We start from the raw sequence: 24299 nt of genomic DNA on the forward strand, positions 1-24299 counted from the left end.
AGTTTCATCTTGGCTAGGAAAATCACAGGTATTATTACCATATAAGACTTTTCTTACTAGCTTAAAAGAAATCATCAGTTCATCATATATTATTTGTCTTGAAAATAAAAGTGAGAATAAGGTCATAATTAAGATTCTCCTTGACAAAGAATATCCATGAATTTCCCTTGAGTAATTTTTAACATTGTCTCAGATAGGTGAAATGGCACTCCCTGAACAATATGTAGTTAATTTATTTGTTTCATCATCCAGATTTTAATGAACAGAGGAGTTCATATTGTTTTAGGCATAAGGTAAACAGAATATACATATTTTTTTTTAGATCTACTGAATACTGCTCAATCTTAAATGTCCCTTGTTTACATATGATATCCTGTGTTGCAAGGACTTATTCAGGGAGATTTAATATCTTAGAAGAGTATGATTTTTTTAGTTAAAAGAGTGTGGTCAGGGTTTTTACACTGAGCATTTCACTGCTAATTAATTTCCACAAGTCCAAGTAAATGTACATAGAAAGCTATTTTGGGAAAGCTGAATTGCTAAAGAAAATTCTAAGTCCTACTACTGAGTAACATGTCTATAAATTCAAGTTTCTAAACTACCATATGTTCTTCACAAAACCAAATTAAGTGAACTTCTGCTCTTGACCAAGATGGAATAACAGAGACTAGATATATTCCCCTGCTTAAAAAAACCAGAAATGAACAAAATATGAAATACCAGTTTGCAAGATACTAGATATTTGACAGTGAATTCCCTAAGCGATGAGAAACAAATGAAGTGAGCCTCAGTGTCACCTCAGTTTACTTCCTAGAGGGTTTTTAATCTGAAACTTAGAGAAGGACAACCAGGCTGAGCCTGACAAACACTTAGAGTGGAGATGTCAGTGCTGAGAGTCTGGGAGATGAAGGTGGGCAGAGTTCACAAAATGATAGGAAAAGAACTACATACGGTAGAACCCTGAAAATGTGAAGGGGTTTCCCTCTAGTATTTAGTCAAGTCCTAATCAGCACATATGTGTGAGGAAATTATGCAAAGCTGGAGAACAACAACCTGAGGGGAGAAGAGATAACAGTGGCCATACTTCCATGGCGCTGGGAACAATACTTGTTCAAACTCTGCAGACGGGACCATCTAACTCACCCAGCCTTGGCTAGTGCACACACAGAGGTTCCCCTCAGTAGTGGTGAATAATTAGCTCTAGATGAACACGGCTCTGGTCCTTTGTGATTGATCTTGAAAGCAAGACCTGAGAAAGGACCAAACTGTTTTCAGGTAATTTGTACCCAAGAATAAAGCTTGAGAATATTTTTAGGAACACAAATCCATCCAGCAATTAACAAGGTAAAATTCACTATGTCAGACATTCTATCAGAATTAGCAAGTATGCAAAGGAGTAGGAAAATACAACCCATAATCATGAGAAAAATCAGTCAAAAATGACCCATAAGTGTCAGAAATTTTAGAAAACAATGCATTCAAACAGCTATTAAAACTATTTCATATGTTTACAACAGCAGAAGATACAAAAATACACCCAATATTTTTGCTTCCATATGACCAGTACTGTGTGGGAGAATGTATCATAAGCATGTATTTATATGGGCAAAGTGTTAAATATAACAATATTTCTTTCCTCTGTGTATTTCATTTGTTAGAATAGCAAATAAGTGTATTTTAGCAAATAAGTGTATTTAGTGGAAGTTCATGTTAGGAAAGGTCCAACATTTTATTTGAATGCAAAACATGCCATGTTATTAAATATAACTTGGATAATGTTATTTTGGGGTTAGGAGTTACACTGTTGCATTCATAGTATTTGATAGCAAATACTGTTCTATCAAAATTTATGTTAAATTCACAATAATTTCTGTGTCTTAAAAATATTGATTACATATGATAGGATTGTAAAATAGACCTTTCCATATTTTAGATATTAATCTCTTATTGGACATATCATTTGCACATATCTTCTCCCATTCATTAGGTTGTCTTTTTGTTCTGTTGATGGGTTCCTTCACTGTTCAAAAACCCTTTATTTTGGTGTAGTCCCAAGAGTTTGGTTTTTGCCTTTGTTTCCTTTTCCTTAAGTGTATCTGGAAAAAATATTACTATGGTCAATGTCAGAGAAATGACTGCCGGTGTTCTCTTCTAGGACTTTTATAGTTTCAAGTCTCATGGTTCGGTCTTGAATCCATTTTGAGTATATTTTTGTATATGGTGTAAAAAAGTGGTCAGTTTCATTCTTTTACATGTAGCTGTCCAGTATTCCCAGAATCTTTTATTGAAGACACTGTCTCTTGCCTCCTTTGTCATAGATTAATTGGCCAAAAAATGCAGGTTTGTTTCTGGGATCTCTATTCTGTGCCTTTGATCTGTGTGTCTCTTTTGTGTCACTACCATATTGTTTTGATTGCTTCAGCTTAGCAGTACATCTTAAAATCTAGAACTGTGACACCTCCAGCTTAGTTTTTTCTTGGGATTGCTTTGGCTATTCGGGGTCTTCTTCTTCTGTGGTTCCATACAAATTTTAGTATTATTTGTCTAGGTCTGTGAAAAATGCTGTTAGTATTTTAATAAGGATTGCATTGAATCTGTAGAATGCTTTGGGTAAAGAAGCTATTTTAACAATATTAATTCTTACAATCCATGAGTGTGGAATATCTTTCCATTTGTTTGTGTTACCTTCGATTTCTTTCATTAGTGTTTTATAGTTTCCAGAGTACGGGTCTGAATTGGTTAAGCTTATTCCGAGGTGTTTTAATCTTTTTTGGTGCCATTTTTGTAAATTTCTCATTCTGTGATTTCATTGTTAGTGTATAAAAATGCTACTGATTTCTGTGTATTGTGTATCCATTGTTTGTCTTTTTTTATTGATGTGGAGTATAAATAAATCACAGTTTGTTTAAAAAAAAACCCTTTCATCTGAACATAAGTCAAAACTCTTTGATCAGTATTATTCAAATAAGCATAGGACTTCTGGTTAAAAACATATAGATGACTGACCCCTTCAATATTTTCATTTTATGGGTAATATGCATTTTTAATTTCATGTTATATACCTCTACTTTGGTAATAATTTATTGGTGGTAGCATAGTATGATTCTATTGCAACACAATAAAAAGGCATAAAGTAAATTTTTAAACACTTAAGATAAATTCTACTTGGTGTTGTAGATGTGCAAATAGTTAAATAATCTAAATGTCATCTTTACTCAGTCTTTTATAGGTTGTCTATAAAATCTGGAAACCTAGATAATATTTTATTTTTCAGAGAAGAGACCAAAGATATCCTTGATGATATTATGTACATTTGACTATGCCTCCAGACTTTATGAACACCCTGTGCTCTTCTTTAAATAGTAAATGCATTGCTTCTCAGCCATTTAGCTAAGATGAAGTATAGTATCTGTTCTTATCAGCTTAAATGGTAAATGAGAAGAATATGTCTTATTGTAATAAATTACTAGAGTTTGGCATTTTCATGAACTATTTATATCATAATGCAGTTTATCTAATGGTGTAATGCATTTTTCCATGTAAAATATGTTTTAATTGTGAATCATATCTTTGACCAAGGATTTAGCAACAAGTAAATTAGAAGAATGATCAAGAAAGCAACTTTTATCATCTAAAATAAGGAAATCTTGGCCCAATGATTAATTATGGAAATTTGGCCAGGAAGAAGATTTTAGTGGTCCTCTAGCACAACTCATTTATTTTATAGGTACGGAAACCGAGGCTCAGATAAGTTTGGCATCTTTTCCAGATCAAAAAGATAAAGCACAGCAGCGCAGGGCCTAGAGCTCTGTTGTCTTTGTATTATTTTTGTTGTTGCATAACAAATCACCAAGAGCCTAGTGTTTTAAAACAATAGTTGTTTATTAACTCAGAATCCAAGGTGACTGGACTGGGTTCTGCGCTTCGCTATCATAAGGCCCAAATCAAACTTCTAGCCAGGGTGAACTTCTGTCTGGAGGTGAGGGAAAAGAATCCACATACAAACCCATTCACCAAGTTGGCGGAATTCAGCTTCATGTTGTTGTGGGCCTGAGGTCCCGGTTTCCTTGCTAGCTGACGGCTGGAGCTCACTGTCAGCAGCTAGAGACCTGTCTCTGGTCCTTGCTCAGCCTCGCTCCACCTTCAAAGCCAGCAATAGTATGTCATTTCCTTCTTGCGGTTCACAAGTTTTACCTTCTCTCCTGCAACCAGTCAGGGAAAGCTTTCCACTTTAATGGCTTATGAGATTAAATCAGACCCACCTGGTCTGATCTGCTTTTATTTTTATGTTTTTAAATGTTTATTTTTGAGAGAAAGAGAGGGAGACACAGAATTCGAAGCTGTCAGCACAGAGCCTGATACAGGGCTTGAACCCATGAACTATGGAATCATGACCTGAGCCGAAGCTGGACACTTAACCGACTGAGCCACCAGGTGCCCTGAAGCCTTTATTTTACATTCAGCCGTGTGTACTGCATAATTGGAGGAGTGATATTTCCTCATATTCACAGATCCTGTGGATCTTTGTGGGCAACTCTGCCTGGTATATTCCTGAATTTATTCTGATTTTCTTTGTATTGCACCAAACAACCTCATTCTAAGAGATCTATAATATAAATATAAAAGTTTATATATATGTACAAAAACTTATCTATGTCTCCCACAAATATAACGTTGATATTCATGTGGCTCATTCTATCACTTTACAAGATCTCTGCCCATTTTCTATCTTTTTCTGAACACTTTTATCTAAAATTGTGCCCTCTTTGTGTCACTCTTATTCCCCTCATCCTGTTCTATTTTTCTTACCCTGCTTCATCTTTCTTCTCCCTGGAATGTCAGTTCAGTGCGAGCACATTCCATGTCTGCCTTGTCCGCTGCTGGACTCAGTGCTTCGAACAGTGCAGGGCCACGCCCTGTTCTTTAAATATTTATCGCAAAGAGAAGAATGTACGGCAAATGTTAATATTCATAGGTTGGCTATAATGACTTGTTTAATTTTTATTAAATCATTCCATATGCCTTTGGAAAAAATTAATATGCTCAAATAGGGTTTCTGGGGAAGTCTAAAGTGAAGAAATTGCACCTAGGGGGCAACTGGTGGACATAATTTGAGCTTTGAAATTGGTATCTGTGAAATGGAATTCTGTCTCTCCGAGCTTACTTAAAAAGCTAACTTCTAGGAGTTTCAGATTACTAGAATGCACTCTAGTAGGGACTCCTTCCTCTACTCTTGGATTTAGTAGAGGTCAGCTACACAACCAGAAGTAAGAGAGATTATGATTTAGTCAAGAAGAAAAGAGAAATGGTAATTAAAATGCTATTCAATGTACAGAATGATAATATTTGGAAATTAAAAACTATCCTGTCTTTCAAAGTTAAGTTTTAGCTGAATAAGAGCAACAGAAGAAACAAACTAGGAAACAGATCACTGGTAGCAATGCTCTTAATTTCAAGTGAGATAAAGAGAATAAAATAATTAATTTGGGAGATTAAGCAGAGCATGTCAAACTTTTCAAAGGATGGTGTAACCTAAAAATAGTTTATTAAAGAAGGTGGGAATGAAAATGAGTACAATGATGACTATAGCAGGAAGCATATATACGGGTTTATTTATCAGGGCTCTTTTAGATTTAGTTGTTAGGAACTAACATCAAACAATCGTAAGCAAAAAAAAAATTTTTTTAAGTATTAAGAGAGAAAATGAGGTGGCAACAGTTTATTGACTCATGGAATTGAAAAGACCAAGTTTCAGGAATGGTTGAATTCAGTGCCTGAAAGTTGTCAATGGAGCACAATTTATTCTCTCCATTAGTAATCTTTATTTTCCTCTTCTTGCATAAATTTAGGTCAAGAACTATCCCTGGGCTAGTCCCAAGCAGCTTCCATATTATATTCTGCTAGTTTCAAGCTTAGTAGAGGGAATTTCTCTTTCCTAGTAACTACAAATAAAATAATCCCAAGTTATAGTTTCATTGGCATTATTTAGACCATTTACCCATCCATTAACCAATCACTAGAGTCAAGGAAATGGATTATAGTGCTAGTCCATGCCTGGGTCAATGCCCACTGCTAGGGCTGAGTACATGGGGTAGAGTGGGGAATTGAGCATGGGTGGGCATAAATCCATATACCTACGTGGACCTCCAAGAGAAAGATAGATTCCCCCACTCCTAGAGTTGTCATATTTAGCAGATAGAAATACAGGATTCTCCTTTAAATTTGAATTTCAGATAAACATTGAAAAAGGTTTTAGTATTAGGTGCATTCCATGTGATATTTGGGACATACCTATATTTTAAAAACTGTTGTTTATATGGAATTTGAATTTAACAGAATATTCCATATTTTGTCTGACACCTCTGCCCACACTCCCACATTTCAGTGATGTATTCAAAAAAACAGGTGGAGCGGACTAGGCAATCAACAATAATGAGAGTCCCCTACCACGGGAATGAAGGACTATACCTTTCATGAGAATGCAGAAGTGATCTCCAGGCTAACGGCTTGTAATAATAATAAGGAAAATGAAACACAAACCTGCATTAATACCAACAAAGATAGAATAAAAGAGCCCACCGGAAGACTTTACTGGGGAATATAGGAAGAGGCAGATCTAAAAAGGAGAATTCAGAAATGAGGGTTACCTGTAGGACATCTGTTTCCCTCTCAGTTTTTACTTCAAGGCCTTCCCCCTTCATCTTCAGTGAAGGCCAGCCTTAGTTACAGGGGGTGATTTCTGACTGGACTAAGACTTACGTGGGGTTCTGTTCTTATTATCTGTGCATTCACATTTTACACGGGCATGTGACTCCTTTCTGGCCACTGAAACATATAGTTAAATGTACTGGGCTTCTAGGAAAGATTTTTGGCTACTCCTAAGAAAGATGTGCACAAAGATACAATTTGTTGTACCTGGCTATGATGCTGGAATTGGTGCTGCCATTTTGAAATAATGGAAGAAACCAGTCTGGAGAATGACAAGAATCTCGCCAAGAATGACAGAATATGAAAAGATGGAAAGTGCATCCCTGATGATCTATCGATAAACTAACTCCGGAACCCTCTGACCTCTCAGCCTTGTAAGGCAAACAAATATGCTTTCTGATTGTTTAAAATACTTTAAAATTTTATTTGCAGCTTAAAACATTTTAACAGACATACAGGAGATTCATGCTAAAAGTCACAATTTTGTATGTATTGGAGGTGACTTTTCTGTTTGGTTAGTTTGCTAATGGTCATAAACTAAAATCATAAAAGTTATTTTTTTCACTTAAAAGGTAAGATGTTTTCTATTTTTAAAAAATGCTCTATGTTCTCCTTTAAAGTAGTCACTGAAAACAAAAGCAAACATATACTTTTAGAATTAGAACTTTTGAGGAAAAGAAATCACGGAAACTAATATATTCATTCAATGGTAATGTCTTTTTTTTTAAAAAAGCAACAGTTACTTAATGAAACTTCAGAATTGACATCATAAATTGGCGTGAATCTAGCTCTTTGAACTATCATTATGGAATTTCCCAGTTGGTGAAGTTTCAGCTGCTTTTCACAGAAATATTGTATACCTTGGTGAAACGTTGCCACCATATATAGAGATGCTGTTAGTGTATCTTTTTAGGAATTATAAAAATATCATTTTTTAAAAATATGTCCATGGGAAAGTCACTATTGAATGATATAAACAGGTCAACACAACTTAATTCCTCTCTGCTTTTGATGTTAGCATATGACATTTGTTGAATTTTATGCCTGTTTTCAGCTCTGATCTTAGGATCCCCACCTACTATTGGGAAATCCAGCTTGTGGCACCCCAGTCACTTCATTTTTATAACCATATTCTGTTCATGACGAATGTTAAATTTATACATACAGACTCGTTCTATGTTTATGGTTACTGTGAAACATTTTCTTCCTCATTTTTTGAAGTAGATGCACTATAAAGAAAGCTGGGACATTTTGGTAAAGTAAACCTTAATTTCTCAACCACTTATTCACTTAAAAAATTGACTGGCATTCCCAAATGGAACAGGCAGCATGAGGAATTTACACAATAAAATCGTCATCAGTGTCCTATCTCTTACGTCGATTCAGTGACATATAAAAGAAAACTCAGACTTGGCCTCAGCTTGATGGAAGGGCAGTACTATGGGTCAGATCTCTTTTCTGTAACTACCCTTTCATACTAAGCACATGCCTTGAGTGGAGAGCCACCTCAGAGAACACCTGACATCATGTCTACATTGCAAGAAGCAGGAAGGAATACTGAATAAAGAACCAAAGGGTCTAATCTACTGAGATGAATCACATTCCTTTGAGGAGCCTTGGTGGAAGCCTTTCATACCAGCCTATTTAAACCACTGAAGTATAAGCAGTGTTTCTACTTCTCTCTCATTGAATTAGTCTTAGTCATGTGTGGACCTTTGTGCCAGAAAGACCGGGCGTGACTTTTAGATGGGTTCATTACCACCTGAAATAAAATTAACGTTCTAACTCCTTAGGGAGGAGAGAATGGTTATAGGGTAGATGACTCTATTGCAGTCTCTGTCACAGTATGCTGGAGATTACTTTGTAGCCCCAAATGTCTTTGTATCAGATTCAGAACTTGATCAGAACCTGTACTTTTCCGGTTTTGCCTTGTCTCCTGCCATTTTTTAGACTGTAGAATTTCTTCTGGTTTGGGAGTAATTTCACCAGCCCACCCATCCTATAAATATGATTAGGTATGCAAACACGCCATATTCTATTCTGAAAATGCCTTAAGCCAAAGTGCTCATAATCAGCAAAACAAGTTATATTCTACTTTATCTCTTTGGTAAGTCCAAAGTACTGATTTAACACAAATAATCCTATCTTTAACACTAAAAATAACTATATTTATTGTGCCTTAGTCGATCATATGTACCCCCAAGTAGTGTATATCTTCAGTAACAGGCTGTGTAGTAAAGTTACTTTTTTTCTGAAAGTTCACATACAACAATTGGGAAGGTAGGGAGCACAAAAAGGGGTAAAATAAGAAGGTTCCCCAAATGGTAATTAATTCACATCAACAACTTGAAAGGTAAGTTTCAAAAAAGTTTGAAAAAAAAGGAAACTCACTCAAAGTACTAAGAAGGATTACCTTTGATATTACTGGGAAGCTTGGAAGGTACTCGGAGGATCCCTTTTCTGGAATGAAGGACACCGTACCTACTGAAGGGCCTTCTTTATTTATTTATCCTAAAAATGCTCAGTCTTCCCACTGACTCTGTTATCACATCCACCACAATTTGTTGTCCAACTCAGCTACAGCCATTCAAGTCACCTTGGATGCACTTACTTAAGAGGATGCCAGGGCGCCTGGGTGGCTCAGCCAATTAAGCCTCTGACTTCCGGCTCAGGTCATATCTCACGTTCGTGGGTTCGAGCCCCACATCGGGCTCTGTGCTGACAGTTAGCCTGGAGCCTGCTTCCGGTTCTGTGTCTCTTTCTCTCTCTGCCCCTTCCCCTCTCATGCTCTGTCTCTCTCTCTGTATCAAAAGTAAATAAAAACATTAAAAAAAACCACATGTCAGCAAACAGGGCTTTCCTGATGAAAAGCCTCCCCTTGCTTCCCATTGCATTTAAAAATAAAATCCAAAGCCCTGTGTGGTGGGCCATGCCTGCCTCCTCAATTTAAAATTAAAAAAAAAAAAAAAAAAAAAAAAAAAAAAAAGGGGATGCCAGCAGAGTGCCACCGCAGACCCAATGCCAAATGTAACTCTGCTTTCTTTTCCTGAACTTGCCTATTGCCTTCTCTGTGATTCCTCTCAGCCCTTTTCACAGTAAACAGATCTGATGGGGGTGGGAGTGTGGACGTGATTAGCATGACACTCACCTTTCATTTTTCCTGTTCATGTATTTCATGGGGCACAGAAATAATGGTAGAATTAGACACAGAGGCATCTTAAATTTTGTCAAATCGTGTGTCAGCTTGTAAACGTAGAAGCTTTCTAAAGGTGTAAGCTATTACCAACAGGCATGTTCTAATACTCTGGCTAGATTTGCTTAAACTATAGGTCGTGTGATTCCAGCCTACATAATGGTTTGTGATTACATGATACAAACTCAGCTCCATTCTGCATATGAGTCCAGTATGACTCTGGTTCCCCGAGTTGACACTTACAGACATGCCAAATGGTTCTTTAGCTTCTCAGGGTCTGCCACGTGCAGTGCTCATTAAATATGCATTGAGTGAAAGTCAGTGCCGTCTTTAAGCAGACTGTTTTCAATTTTGTATTAAATTTTTTAATCTACCAAACAAGCTTGTCTCATTGGGGTTCGTCTTAATTTACCTACAAGTAAACATCTTAGATTCCTTTCTCCTTGTACCAACAGTATGCTTTTAAGGAAGTATTGTCACCCTCATTCTTTCTAAAGTTATTAGCAGTTCAGATTTCCCTTCACTAATTCTAGATTTTTTTTCTCACCTCTATTTAAAAAAAAACTATAACTATTTGATTTGTTATATATAAAATAAAATGTAGAAAGCTTTAAGAGGTGTAGGAGACTTCTCAAAATTGTTGTCATCATCATCATCATCATCATCATCACGATAGTAGTAACAGTTGTTGAGCACTTACATCCAAGCACTGTGCACACTGCCTTTACTATAATCATCTCTTCATAGAAACTCTGCAAATTAGGTATTACCCCATTTTACAGTTGAGGTTTAGAGAGGTTAGGCATCTTAACTAAATTCACACGGCTGGGCTGTGACACCGACAGCATTTGGAGCCAGGTATGTCTGATTACAAAGCCCATGACAGTTATATTACAGAGTGGACATACTGGGAAAACTTCATTATGAGTGAAGACATTTCATAGCCTCAGATTTGTCTGTAATTAATACTGATGTATTCAGACAAAAAAATGACAGAAGTTATTCCACTTTCTTTGAAGCATTTGACAGTACCCACTTTAGGAATCATAGAAAGAGCACTGTGCAGCACAGAAGGAAATAGGGACAGGAGTGTTCTTGACCTAATCAAGGCAATGGTTAAAAGAAAAAGGCTTCCTTCTTCCTTCCCAGGTTCCTCATGCAATGGAAAAAGAGATTCTCTTCTCTTACCAAAAAACCACCTATTTAAGGAGGGATTCAAAGGCCAAACCAAAGGTGTATGAGAGCAGAATGAACTGTCTTTCTGAAATAAGTATTCAGCCTTCTCCATTCATGCATCAGACTTAATGATACGATGACATTGCTACTATATTTGCATTGGACACTGTCACTGTTAGTTCTGCCAAAAGAGCCATTTTTAGAACTGGGAGCTCATGTGTAAGTTTCCTCTTTGTACACTAACTATCACAACCTCACACTTTCTCAAGTGTGTGAAAGGTTTGAGGTTGAGTTAGGTAAAGCTGTTTGCAGGTGTAGACTCTTGCCCTCAATGTGGGTTACAGTTCTTAAAAACAACTTTTGAGGAAAACTTTCTGTTTGATGTGGATGGCGGTGAGCGCTGTTTTTGTATTGTGGAGTCAGTGTGATTCCCCGATGAGAAGAAAATTCCCAGTTAATGACCTAGCATTTGGCTTGGGTCAAAGTGAATTACAGTATGTCTTTCAAATCTCAGTAGTCCCTTGCCCATCCTTGCAAGGGAGGGTGCTGATGTTTCTGTGTGTTTTTTAATAGTGGAAAGGGTGTGAGTAAAATCTGTACCTCTACTACTTCTAATCCCATGTGGCTAGGGCTTGGTCATCAATCTTCCCGGCCAAGAGACACCTTTTTTTTTCCCCCCTTCAACTTTACTAAAACCACAAAGGTGGAGAGGAAAATGCCTATTTGTTAATGTCAGACACCGATTCAAATGGCTTACAGGCCCCAGTGAAGCATGAAGTAAGCCTGCCATGAGTCAGAACTGGTTCTGTCAAACTTGTTTTTAGATATGGGGTTGTTATAGACATCAAGGCAGTTTGTAAAATAAAATCCTTTCCAGCCTATATATATTTGAAGTAGAAGTGAATCTACTTTCAGTTTTGTACCATTAGTTTTGAATAGTATCTTTTATTTCAGCATCCAGATGATAAATTTTATTTTCCATTTCACAAAAACATTTTTCCTCATCAAAAATACGGTAATCTGAAAGAAGATAAGCAAGATAGTTAGAACCTGAGAATGCCTATCTTATTCTCTTTCTAAATAGAAAGATATGGATATCCATAGAAAGTCTATGGATATTTGTGTGTGTGTCTCTCTCTCGTGTATGTGTGTGTGTGTGTGTGTCTGAGAGAGAAAGAGAGAGATGTCCATTTGGAAAGTAAAAAAAAATAAATTTCTTCAACTGTATTAAATTTAAAAATTGTTTATTCTTTTATTTTTCTTTGGACGTAGGTATGTTCTGATTGACTTCTTAGTTTGGTGTCTCACAGACTCAGATACATAGCTATTGAAATGACCTGCTGTCCAGATGACGGCCAGTACAAATGCGGAGGCCTGTAGTGTATTCCTAGCAGCACTCACTATGAAACCATCCACCTAAGGAAAAAAGTAATATATCATGACTAATAGTCATTGCACCAGGTGTTCCTGTGTTGCCATGTTCTAATTTGGTTTTTAAGTTAAGGCTACTGGTGAAAGGAGTAATTTAAATTTATGTGATACAAATTCCAGCCTCCTCCACTCCCCAGGATTATAGTAACTTAAACTAACCACTCTAAACTTACCAACACATGATTTTAAAATTTATAATAACTACTTGGCAACTGCTCTCTGTATCCCCACTTTCTTTGCTCTGCACTGTGAATGCAGCTAGAGGAGGACTAAACGACACACTCTTCTCCTCTTGGAGCCTTCAGTGTGGCGTGGTGCTCTCTGTACAGTGATGTTGCTTTACCCTCAGTGTTGCTATTCCATGTTGAAGCAGCAGTCTGTCTGATCATATGCATGTGTACGTGATGTAAAGAATAAACTGTAAAGCAGCATCCCAGTGACTGAAGTACAGTGACCCCCTAGATGGATTCTTTTTTTGTAAAAAGCTGTTAGAAGTCCCATCGGGGAAGCTGAAATGCCTGAGTTCCTTTTGTTTCTTAATAGAGTCGGACCTGGAAGGCCTTGACGATGTAGATACTATTTCCAGCAGCATTGACCAGCAGCTGAAGGAAGCGGTGCGGCGCCGCAGACACGCAGGAGAGAACGATTACAACATCGAGGTGCTGCTGGGGGTGGACGACTCCGTGGTCCGCTTCCATGGCAAAGAGCACGTCCAGAACTACCTCCTCACCCTCATGAACATTGTGAGTAGCGACCCCTCTCTGAGATTTCTTGATCTTTTAATTCACTTTTGTCTGTGTCTTTTGGAAGCCTATATGAGGACTCCCAGGACCACGCCCCACATCCCAAATGTGTACATAACTGCATTAGATTCAGATCTTGATCTCCGTATTTCACATACAAGGAGGCAAAAATGAAGGGAGCATGAAATGAAATTTTCTATTGGGTGATTGGCCAGTTTTCTATTGTCATCAAAGGGAAATCATAAATTTAAAATGTAATAAGATGAAACTGTACCGTGAGTTATGATTCTCATTTTGTTTTGAGGATAATCAAAACTCTCATGACTTTGTCCACTTGCCTTGATCTGGGTCACCAAGGATGAAATAACATCATTTTGTATCCCAGGATGACAAAGAATGATTTTAGGCCTCATACCTGTGTGGATGCCTGTTGTTAGAGCTTTTGAATAAGAGTGATATTTTCAGCATTAATCAACTGAAGGTTACATATGTCCAGAGCACAGTCAACCCTTGGCACCCTGCTGCACTGCAGTAATAAAGAGCTCTTTAATTTTTTCCTTTATTTCTCCTTTATGAGCCTTAATCATAATGCAGGAGAAATTTAGTCTACATCCTAACACTGGGATTCTCTTTTTCCTTGTGAATTGGCAGAGAGCAATTGAGGAGAAATAGTATTTAAACCACCTACTTCTAAAAGATAATTGAGATAGTAGTGTGCTCCATTTTATATACTTTACCTCCTAGGATTATGAAATACGTATTTACTGATCTAGCAAATTTATTACCTAAGCCTATTCTTTTTCAGCCATGATTTTAATTTAACTTTTTTAGTTATCTATATTTATAGTTTATCTTCTTTCCATGCTTCAGATTGGATTTCAAATTATTATAATGGAGAAGAATAATTACTAATTTTATTAATCATTATGTTATTTCTACTAACATTTAAGCCTATATGTTAAATATATTTTTGTTCATTGAGATGCCAGTTTATAAAATATACATATACCGTGTGCCTGCTAAGATGGAAAGGCAGCATAGAAATTATTTTTGTTTGCTCATTGGCACTGCCTGCTGTTAGGGAGCCTGAACATCACACAGAAGACAAATTATTAGCTTTGACAATCGATGTGTATGGAGGACCATTATTTGTAAATTACATGAATGTCTTCGACTATTAACTTTTTGTAGACTTGCTGGTGATGAAACTGTGGGCATGCTGGTTAGCCTCTTTGTGATTCAGTCTCTCCATCTAAGTAATGCGAAAAATAATAGGACTTAACCTTACAAGGCATGTTGAGAGGAGTAAATGGGTAAAAACAAGCTATTGTGCTTTGTCTAATGCTATGTACATACACATGTGGAAGGAAACAATCATGTTTTAGATTTCCACATGAAGTTTACTTACAAAATTACCTAAAACTTAAAAACCCTAGGAAGATGCTATTCACAGTTACCTCATTCCTTGTGCCCTGGGCTGCTTTGTCCTACCAGCAGGGACAGCAGTCGGTCCTTATGGACTTGTTAATCTCCCTCCCAGTATTCAGAACTATGCATGGAGTCATGCGGCAGAGATTCGATATGGTCCTTGTCCTCACAGAACTTATAATTTAGTCAAGAAGCAAAGAGAAAAATACATAGGAACTTTTTTTTAAGTTAAGCAATTAAAAACATGCTATTATTAAGAGTTATAGGTGCCATACTATAAATTGCTATAAGACTTTGGAGAAGGCAGCTGTGACAACAGTCCTCCAAGTCCTGAAAGGTTGAGAGTATTAAATTAGGACTTAGGAGGCAGGGGCTTTCGTTCTAGTTCTGTTGCTGGTTGGTTCTATGGCCTTAGGAAAATCACGTCCCTACCTGGGATTTCATTTCTGTGTTTATAAAATCGAAAGACTCAGTAGGATGTTCATTAATTCTGTAATTCATCAGGAAGCTGGGAGTTAAACTGGGTCTTTAGAGACTTGTTTTTCTATGGTTGTGGGTTGTTGTTTTTTGTTTGCTTTGTTTGCTTTTGTTTTCTGGAGGGCCCATAAAAATGTAAAGGATTTCTAGGTAAAATCTTTTGACAAGAAAGTAGAAATGGATAAAGTTTATTTGTCAGACAGCCCTTCTAATTTGAAGGGCATCAAAGAATAAAACAAAGTGCAATATTATAGATTTAATAACAGTCCAAAGGGCTGCTTTATTTTTAAGACCATTAAAAAAATTAGATAATAGACTGAGTCTTTGTCTCGAATACCAGAAATTATTCTAAAGTCAATAATGCAGCAGAGAACAGAAGTATAGTAGAGACAATAATTTTTTTAAACTTTTTTTTTTTACTGTTTTATTTATTTTTGATACAGAGGGAGAGCATGAGAGGGGGAGGGGCAGAGAGAGAAGGAGACACAGAACCGGAAGCAGGCTCCAGGCTCTGAGCTAGCTGTCAGCACAGAGCCTGATGCGAGGCTGGAACCCACGAATGTGAGATCTGACCTGAGCTGAAGTCAGAGGCTTAACCGACTGAGTCACTCAGGTGCCCTGAGACAATAATTTTTAAAATTGAAGAAGTTCATTGCATCTGAAATCATTGATGTAGGAAGGCATTTGGCAGAGACAATAATAACATTCCTCCTTTTCCTTTCCCAAGTTCATAACCAGCTGAAAGTTAAACATGGTCACAAGACATATGGAAAATTGTTTTATTATTGATGCGAGCTGAATTGCACATAATTTAAATGTATAACCACAAAGATTTTCCTTATTCTAAATCAGTGATTCTCAGCAGAGGGTGCTTTGTCCCAGCCTCTGTTTCCAGGGACATTTGGCAATGTTTAGAGGATTTTAGTTGTCACAAATGGGGAGGGGGGTTAATGCCACTAGCAGAAGAGGTCAGGGATGTTGCTAAACATATCACACAAGGACAGTCCTACACAACAAAGACTTATGAAGTTTTTATATTACATTTAAGTATATAATAGTCATTCTAGAATAATACACCTATATATTATATTTAGGTATAAGCTAAAATGTCAGTATGCTAGAGTTGATAAATCCTGTTCTAAATTAGACAAACTTACAATTCCCATCCCTATCCAGCTGAATAATTTCAGGTTTCCTTTATAAGTGCTGGCAGACCATTTTAAGTATGACAGACTGAAGACCGAATGCTTTCTTCTCCTTCCCACCCCCTCGCCCTATTGTAGACTGACTATTAAATCCCAAACAGTGAAGTGAGCGTGCTCATTACCTTGTCTCAAAATGATCAATTAAATAAGAGTTGGATAATGATATTCTAACAAAACTACCTCATGGAAATTTAAGGCAAAGAAAGTTGGGTTTTCCTTTCACCTAACAATGTTTGAATGTTAACCGTGCTTTATGACTTCCCATGGCTGTCTAAAATCATGGCTCACCAAACCTGAGGCCTACGCGGACACACAGGCTCTCTACATGTCATGCAGGTTCAGGCAGAAACTGTAGGAGAAAACTGAGTGGAGGAGTCTACCTCTTTGCATTGATTTGGGGAGAAATGTGTCTCTGCGGGTAGAGAAAAGAACACGGTTTAACATCATGTGCCACCTTTGCCTTACTTGAGTAGTCAGTGAATACGTTCTTCCTTTAGTTTCCTTGTTGGTCAATTTAGTTTCCATACTAGATCCCAGATGATATTTACTACACAGTTTCCAAACTATTTGAGTAATTTTATGTGTCCAAGTAATTTTCTTCATGCTTGTCACTTTAATTTAAATTGATCTCATTTTTAAAGAGAAGTTTGTATTTCTTATTTCATGCTTTTTTTTTTAATCTTGAAAAGGTCTTGGTGGCTCAGTGAGTTGAGTGTCCAGCTCATAATTTCGGCTCAGTTCATGATCTCATGGTTCATGAGATTGAGCCCCCCATCAGGCTTCATACTTGGCGTGGAGCCTGCTTGGGATTCTCTCTCTCCTTCTCTCTCTACTCCTTCCACACTTGTGCATGTGCACTCTCTCTCTCAAAATAAATATTTTTTTAAAAAAAGAAATTCTTAAACTGTTAAATGTTAAACATCTATTTAACAAAAGAATAGATAAATAAACAAATGAGTATAAATAAGAGATTATGAACAATCTTGGGAGGCAGAAATCGGACTTGAGACAAGAAGATATAAATGACAAATGAAGGCTTTGAATCAGCTTAATTATATAATAAAAGCACATTAAAAAGTCAGTTAACATTTTTTAGGTGTCATTTTTTTCAAGTTTATTTCAAGATGGGAATTATTATTACCCTTTATCTAGAGGAAACAGACTTTAAAATGTTAGTAAAATTGAGGTAAATTTATAAAGTTATTTGAGTGTGCCAAATGGTCTCAAATAATGATAGTGGTGATGGTAGTCATTCTAAGAAGGCAGAGTGGAGCTTCCTGTTTGGTGATTACATCAAGGTGCTGGGAAGGCAGTACCCTTGGAAAGAGCATGCAGCCCTGTGCCCTACCTCTCTATGCTCTGGACGCCTCCCCACATCCACTGCCCTATGCGTCTCTTCTGTCTGACTGCCCCTGAGTTGTATGCTTCATTTAGAAATCAGCAGGTGCACCTGGTGGCTCACTTGGTTGAGCATCCAGTTTTAACACAGGTCGTGATCTCGCAGTTCATGAGTTCAAGCACCACATTGGGCTCATTGCTCTCAGCCTGTCAGCACAAAGCCCACTTCAGATCCTCTGTCTCCCTCTCTCCGCCCCTTCCCTGCCTGTGTTTTCCCAAAAATAAATATTTTAAAACAAATAAATAAAAATCAGTAAATGTGGGGCACCCGAGTGGCTCAGTCGATTAAGCATCCAACTCGAGCTCAGGTCATGTTCTTATGGTTCCTGGATTCCAACCCCGAGTCGGGCTCCCTGCTGTGAGCACAGAGCCTGCTTCAGATCCTCTTTCCCCCATTCCCTCCGCATGCCTGCTCTCACTCTCAAAAATAAATATTAAAATTTTTTTAAATAAATAAAAATCAGGGAATGCATAGGAGGTAGTAGTCTATAGAGGAAAGGCAAGGGAGCCTAGCACCTATAAGGTGACAGGTGACAGACCTTGTCCCAGTAGCAACTTCTCACTGTTTCGGTTTCCTTACCAATAAGGTGGGGATAGCAGTCCTGTGCTCACAAGCGTTCTAAAGAGGAAGGAGACAGTGAATACAATATGCCTGGAAATGACAAGATGCTTTGCAGGTAGGCAGTTCACATTTGCTTTCGAAGAACTCAGAGCTCTTTCACAGCTTGCTCTTTCCCACAGGTCAGCAAGAAAGGGAAGTAGGAAGCTCCTCATGTGATGTGAAGGAGGATACATGTTTGCCAGTATTTTTTGTAGACATGGTTTACCGGTCAGTTTACTGTGAATCTGACTCAGGCAAGGGGCTTTCCGCCAAACAAAACAGCAACACTGTGGGGAGATCTAAACAAGGAGCACAGCCTCCCACCCCCGCCTTGTGGCTCCTGATTTTCCCCGAATCTCAGAGCAGGAGACACTGAAGAATTTGCTCCTGGTGATACGTGGGGGCTGGGCTGGAGCCCGATCTCAGTCCCCAGTCTTAGGAACCCTGATGCCTTTTCCCACTGATGTGCCTGAGGCAGGAGACTGCAATATCAGGGCTGCAAGCCTCTCTGAGTTGGTTTCCTTGTCAGGAGTAACTGGAAGTGGGGGCACGCACTGAGTTCTGCTCTCTTCCTTGGACCGTTCCTTTCTACAAAGCAAAAGCCTTACAGAGCCAGGGTTGGCACAGCGAAACCTGTTGCCACCAGGGTGCGTACAACGACTAGTTATATCAGAGGAAGGGCAGAAGGAAAAAAAACTCTGAGTATTTAGGGCCGAAAAGGGTCTTGGGAAAAGAAAGCAGCTGCCATGCTGTGAGAACACTCAAGTAACTCCGTGGAGAGGCGCATGTGAAGAAAAATTGAGCTCCCCCCTACCCTTGGCCAACACCCCCTCACCAGCCAACAGCCAGTGATACCCTGCCAGCTGCACAAGGAAACCACCTCCGAAGTGGGATCCTTCTCCCTTTCTGCCCCAGTAAAGCCTGCAGTTGAGTAGCCCCAGCTGACAGCTCACTTGCTTCATGACCAACACCAAGCGAGAACCAACCACCCAGCCAAGTTGCTCCCAAGGTCCTGACCCATGGAGTGTGTGAGACAATAAATTATCACTGTTGCTTTAAAAGGGAAGGAGGAGGAGGAGGAGGAGGAGGAGGAGGAGGAGGAGGAGGGGAGAAGACAGGGTTATTGCGAGGAGAAACTTATTTAGAAAATTCAAATTATATTTAATATTTATTTTACTTCAGGCTACTTGTAGTCTAAATATAATCAAGAAAACACTTGAAACACTGTGTCTTATATGTCAGGAGTAATGTTAAACATTTTAAAAAATTTATTTGCTACTTTATTTATTTTTCCCCTATGCTGTCCTTTTCATCCTGTGACTTACTTATTTTACAACTAGAAGTTTGTACCTCTTAATCCCCTTCACCTATTTTGCCCATCTCTACAACCCATGCCCTCATTTACCTGCTATTTTAAATTACCCACATTAATCACCTTTTTGACAAAAATATATTTATTCCATCTATTCCAGGACCATATTGCCTAATGATAGTAATGATTTTGTTGTATGTGAGTGTGGTAAAGTTAAAAGCTAAAATTATTTGCCAGTGATTCTGGGAATTTAGACACAGGAAAGGCAGCACACTAAATTAGTACCTTTCTCTAGAGGATTAAGGATCAAGTGAACAAGTCTGAACAGGCCCTGAGATGCTTTTGCTATAATTCCCTAAGAGGGAGGGGGTACCATCTGCCCATCCCCCTGATTCCTCCGAATCAGTGAAGGAGGAAGTAGGCAGTTGCCTTCCATTTTCTTTTATCTTTAACTCTTTCTTTTTTGTACATCTTGAAATTTATCCAAGTCTCATTTATAAAGAAGAAATGAACAGATATGAATATATTCTAAAACAGAATGACTAACAACCATTCCTAGATTCTTGGCAAGCTTTTTATGTTTTGAACAAGATATATGTGACATGTGTTAAGCCTTTGCTAGGATCTCATATCATATCTTGTTATGTTAAGATACTTTAGTTTTGCTATTTTGTAGCATGGCTGAATTGCTAGGAAAGTGGTTCTCAGCTCTGGGGCATGTCTCATTATACACATATTGATCTCATCGCCTACTGTGTACAAGGCCTTTTTAGGCTTAGGAAATGTCCCAAGCCTACACAGAAGATAGAAAGTTATAGAAAATTCTCTGCCCTCCTAGAGCTTGGAAGAGGAGACAGGTGATAATCAAATGAAGAAATAAATATGTAAGTTTAGGTAGTAACAACTGCTGAGAAGAAAAATAAATAATATTGAAGAGAGAATGTCAAGGAGAGAAGAGGCAAGGTGGGGAATATTTGGGATAGATTAGAAAAAGCATCTCTGAAATATTATGTGGCAAGAGATATAGAAATTCTGTGAGGAAGAGTGCTGGAAAGAGTGATCCAGTCAAATGGCTCGTTAATTGCAGAAGTTCTGAGTCAAGAAAGAGCTTCTGAATCAGGAGTGTTTGGGATACAGGCCTAAGAGTTAGTATTTTCTGAGCCAAATGGGAAATTTTGTTGAAAACTCCTAGTTAAAAATCATTAGTAGGACAATAAAAGCAGAGAAATGAGAGAAGAGATTGGGAAGAAATCTTTGAAAATAAAGAAATAGAAACAAAATTTCTGATAGTAAAAAACAACTAAGTAATTGGACTATCCTGGAAAATTTTCCAGCAATTTCTTTGTATTTTATATTCAAATCCTATTGTCAGAAATCTGTTATCAAGTGAGTAATGGTAAAATTTGCTTTATTTAACTCTGAATGTTCTAGGCAGGTAAGAAATTTTTCTTGATCTGAAGTTATTTTTTTTTAATCTTTTGCTTGCTAATTTATACTTCATGTACTTTAGTACCCTTATACTGTTTCTTTAAAAATATTATTTAAATTCTAGTTAGTTAATATACAGTGTAATATTAGTCTTAGATATACAATATAGTGATTCAACACATCCGCACATCACCTGGATGAATAGTACTCAACGCAAGTGCGCTCCTTGATCCCCATCCCATTTCACCCATTCCCCCATCCACCGCCCGGCTCATAACCATCAATTTGTTCTCTATTAAGAGTCTGTTGGCCTCCCTCTCTCTTTTTCCCCTTTGCCTTTTTGCTTTGTTTCTTAAATTCCACATATGAGTGAAATTATAAGATATTCGTCTTTCTCTGATTGATTTATTTTGTTTAGCATAATACTCTGTAGCTCTATCCATGTCATTGCAAATGGCAAGGTTTCATTCATTTTTATAGTTGAGTAATATTCAGTTGTATGTGTATATATATCTTCTTCATCTTCTTTATCCATTCATCAGTTGATGTATACTTGGGATCTCTCCATAGTTTGGCTTTTGTTGATAGTGCTGCTATAAATATCAGGATGCATGTTTCCCTTTGAATTAGCATTTTTGTATGTGAGTAAATACCACCAGTGCAGTTGCTGGATCTTGGGGAGTTCTGTTTTTAACTTTTTGAGGAATCTCCATACTGTTTTCTGGAGTGGCTGCATAAGTTTGCATTCCCACCATCAGTGTAAGAGGGTTCCCCTTTCGTCACATTCTCTATAATACCTGTTTGATTCTTGTGTTTTTGAGTTTAGTCATTCTCACAGGTATGAGGTGGTATCTCACTGTAGTTTTGATTTGTATTTCCCTGATGAGTGATGTTGAGCATCTTTTCATATGTCTGTTGGCCATCTGTATATCTTTGGGAAAATATCTATTCATATCTTCTGCCCATTTTCATTGGATTATTCATTTTTGGGGTGTTGAGTTTGATAAGTTTTTTTATAGATTTTGGATATCAACTCTTTATCAGATATGTCATGTGCAAATATCTTCACCCATATTGTAGGTTGCCTTTTAGTTTTGTTGATTGTTTTCTTTGCTGTTTAGAAGCTTTTGATTTTGATCAAGTCTCCATAGTTTATTTTTGCTTTTGTTTCCCTTGCCTCAGGAGACCTATCTCAAAAAAAGTTGCTATGACCAAAGTCAAAGAGGTTACTGCTTCTTTTCTAGAATTTTAATGGTTTCATGTCTCACATTTAGGTCTTTAACCAATTGTGAATTTATCTTTGTGTATGGTGTAAGAAAGTTGTTCAGTTTCATTCGTTTGCATTTAGCCGTCCAGTTTTCCCAGCACCATTTGCTGAAGAGACATTCTTTTTCCCATTGGATATTCTTTCTTCCTTTGCAGAAGATTAATTGACCATATAGTTGTGGGTTAATCTGTGTTTTCTCTTCTGTTCCATTAATCTATGTATGTTTGTGCCAGTACCATACTTCTTTGATCACTACAGCTTTTCAATATAATTTGAAAGTACAGGTTTTTCATCTCTTTGGTCAGGTTTATTCCAGGTATTTTATTGGTTTGCATGCAATTATAAATAGGATTGATTCCTTAGTCTCTCTGATGCTTTATTATTGATGTATAGAAATGCAACAGATTTCTGCATGTCAATTTTGCATTTTACAACTTTATTGAATTTGTGTGTCAGGTCTTGCAGGTTTTTGGTGGAGTCTTTAAGATTCTCTATAGATAGTATGATGTTATCTGCAAAGAGCAAAAGTTTGAATTCTTCCTTGCTGATTTGGATGCCTTTTGGTTCTCTGTTGTTGTCTGAATGCTGTGGCTAGGACTTGCAGTACTATATTGAATAACAGTGGTAAGAATGGATGTCCCCATCTTGTTCTTGACCATGGAGGAAAAGCTCTCAGTTTCCCCCCCAGAGGATGATGTTAGCTGTGGGCTTCTCATATGTGGCCTTTATTATGTTGAGGTATGTTTCCTCTAAACCTACTTTGTTGAGAATTTTTATCATGAATGTATGCTGTGCTTTGTCAAATGCTTTTGTTGCATCTACTAAAATGGTCATATGGTTCTGATCTTTCCCTTATTGAAATGATGTATCACATTTATTGATTTGTGAATATTGAAGCACCCTTACAACCCAGAAATTAATCCCATGTGAGCATGGTGAATGGTTTTCTTTTAAATGTATTTTTGGATTTGGTTTGCTAGTATTTTATTGAGAATGTTTGCATCCGTGTTCATCAGGGTTATTGGCCTGTAGTTCTCTTTTTAAGTGGAATCTTTGTCTGGTTTTGGTATCAGTGTAATGCTGGCCTCATAGAATGAATTTGGAAGTTTTTCTTCCTTTTCTATTTATTGGAATAGTTTGAAGAGAATGGTACTAACTCTTCTTTAAATGTTTGCTAGAATTTTCCTGTGAAGGCATCTGGTCCTGGGGACTTTTATTTGTTGGGAGTTTTTTTTTTTATTACTGACTGAATTTCTTTGCTGGTTATCAGTCTGTTCAAGTTTTCTATTTCTTTCTGTTTCAGTTTTGATAGTTTGTATGTTTCTAAAAATGTGTTTGTTTCTTCCAGGTTATCCAATTTGTTGATGTATAGTTTCTTTATAATACCCTCTTATAATTATTTGTATGTCTGTGTTGTTAGTTGTTAATTTTCCTCTCTCATTTGTGATTTTATTTGTTTGAGTCCTTTCTCTTTTCATTCTGATAAGTCTGGCTAGAGGTGTATCAATTTCACTAATTTTTTCAAAGAACCAGCTGATGGTTTCATTGAGCTGTCATGAAAAATGTTAAATTTGGAGAAGCTTGGTGAAGGGTACATAGGAATAATTTATAGTATTTTTGCCCCTTTTTTGGAAGTCTGAGATTATTTCAGAATGAAATTAAAAATAAATATAATGAAAGAACCCTTGACTTTATGCTTTCCCTTGTTTCATTCATTTTTCTTTAAAAGTTAAAAGTAAAATAATCTTTTTTGGAGACTTCAGTTATAGATATAGATAAGTAATCAAAAGAAAGGCTTATGGATTTTTGCCAACCACACGTGAGAAAATATGCAATATGTGATATAATAGTAAATGAAATCAGTATTAAAAATTATAGAACATCACTCTTAAACATCAACTTATTAAAGTAAACTGACATGCATTAATTTGA

General features: G+C 37.2%; 1 protein-coding gene and 1 pseudogene across 1 annotated transcript in view; both read left to right on the forward strand.

The window, feature by feature from the left end:
* ADAMTS3 (ADAM metallopeptidase with thrombospondin type 1 motif 3) overlaps window positions 1-24299 on the forward strand; it is a 249462-nt gene that overhangs the window by 172168 nt on the left and 52995 nt on the right. The window contains exon 5 of the mRNA XM_029930029.1: window positions 13052-13251. Within this exon, the coding sequence (XP_029785889.1) occupies window positions 13052-13251 (200 nt within the window). The remainder of the gene's footprint in view (window positions 1-13051; window positions 13252-24299) is intronic.
* LOC115302822 lies at window positions 3371-3485 on the forward strand (annotated as a pseudogene).

This window comes from Suricata suricatta, chromosome 1 (assembly GCF_006229205.1).
Source record: "Suricata suricatta isolate VVHF042 chromosome 1, meerkat_22Aug2017_6uvM2_HiC, whole genome shotgun sequence".
NCBI lineage: Eukaryota > Metazoa > Chordata > Mammalia > Carnivora > Herpestidae > Suricata > Suricata suricatta.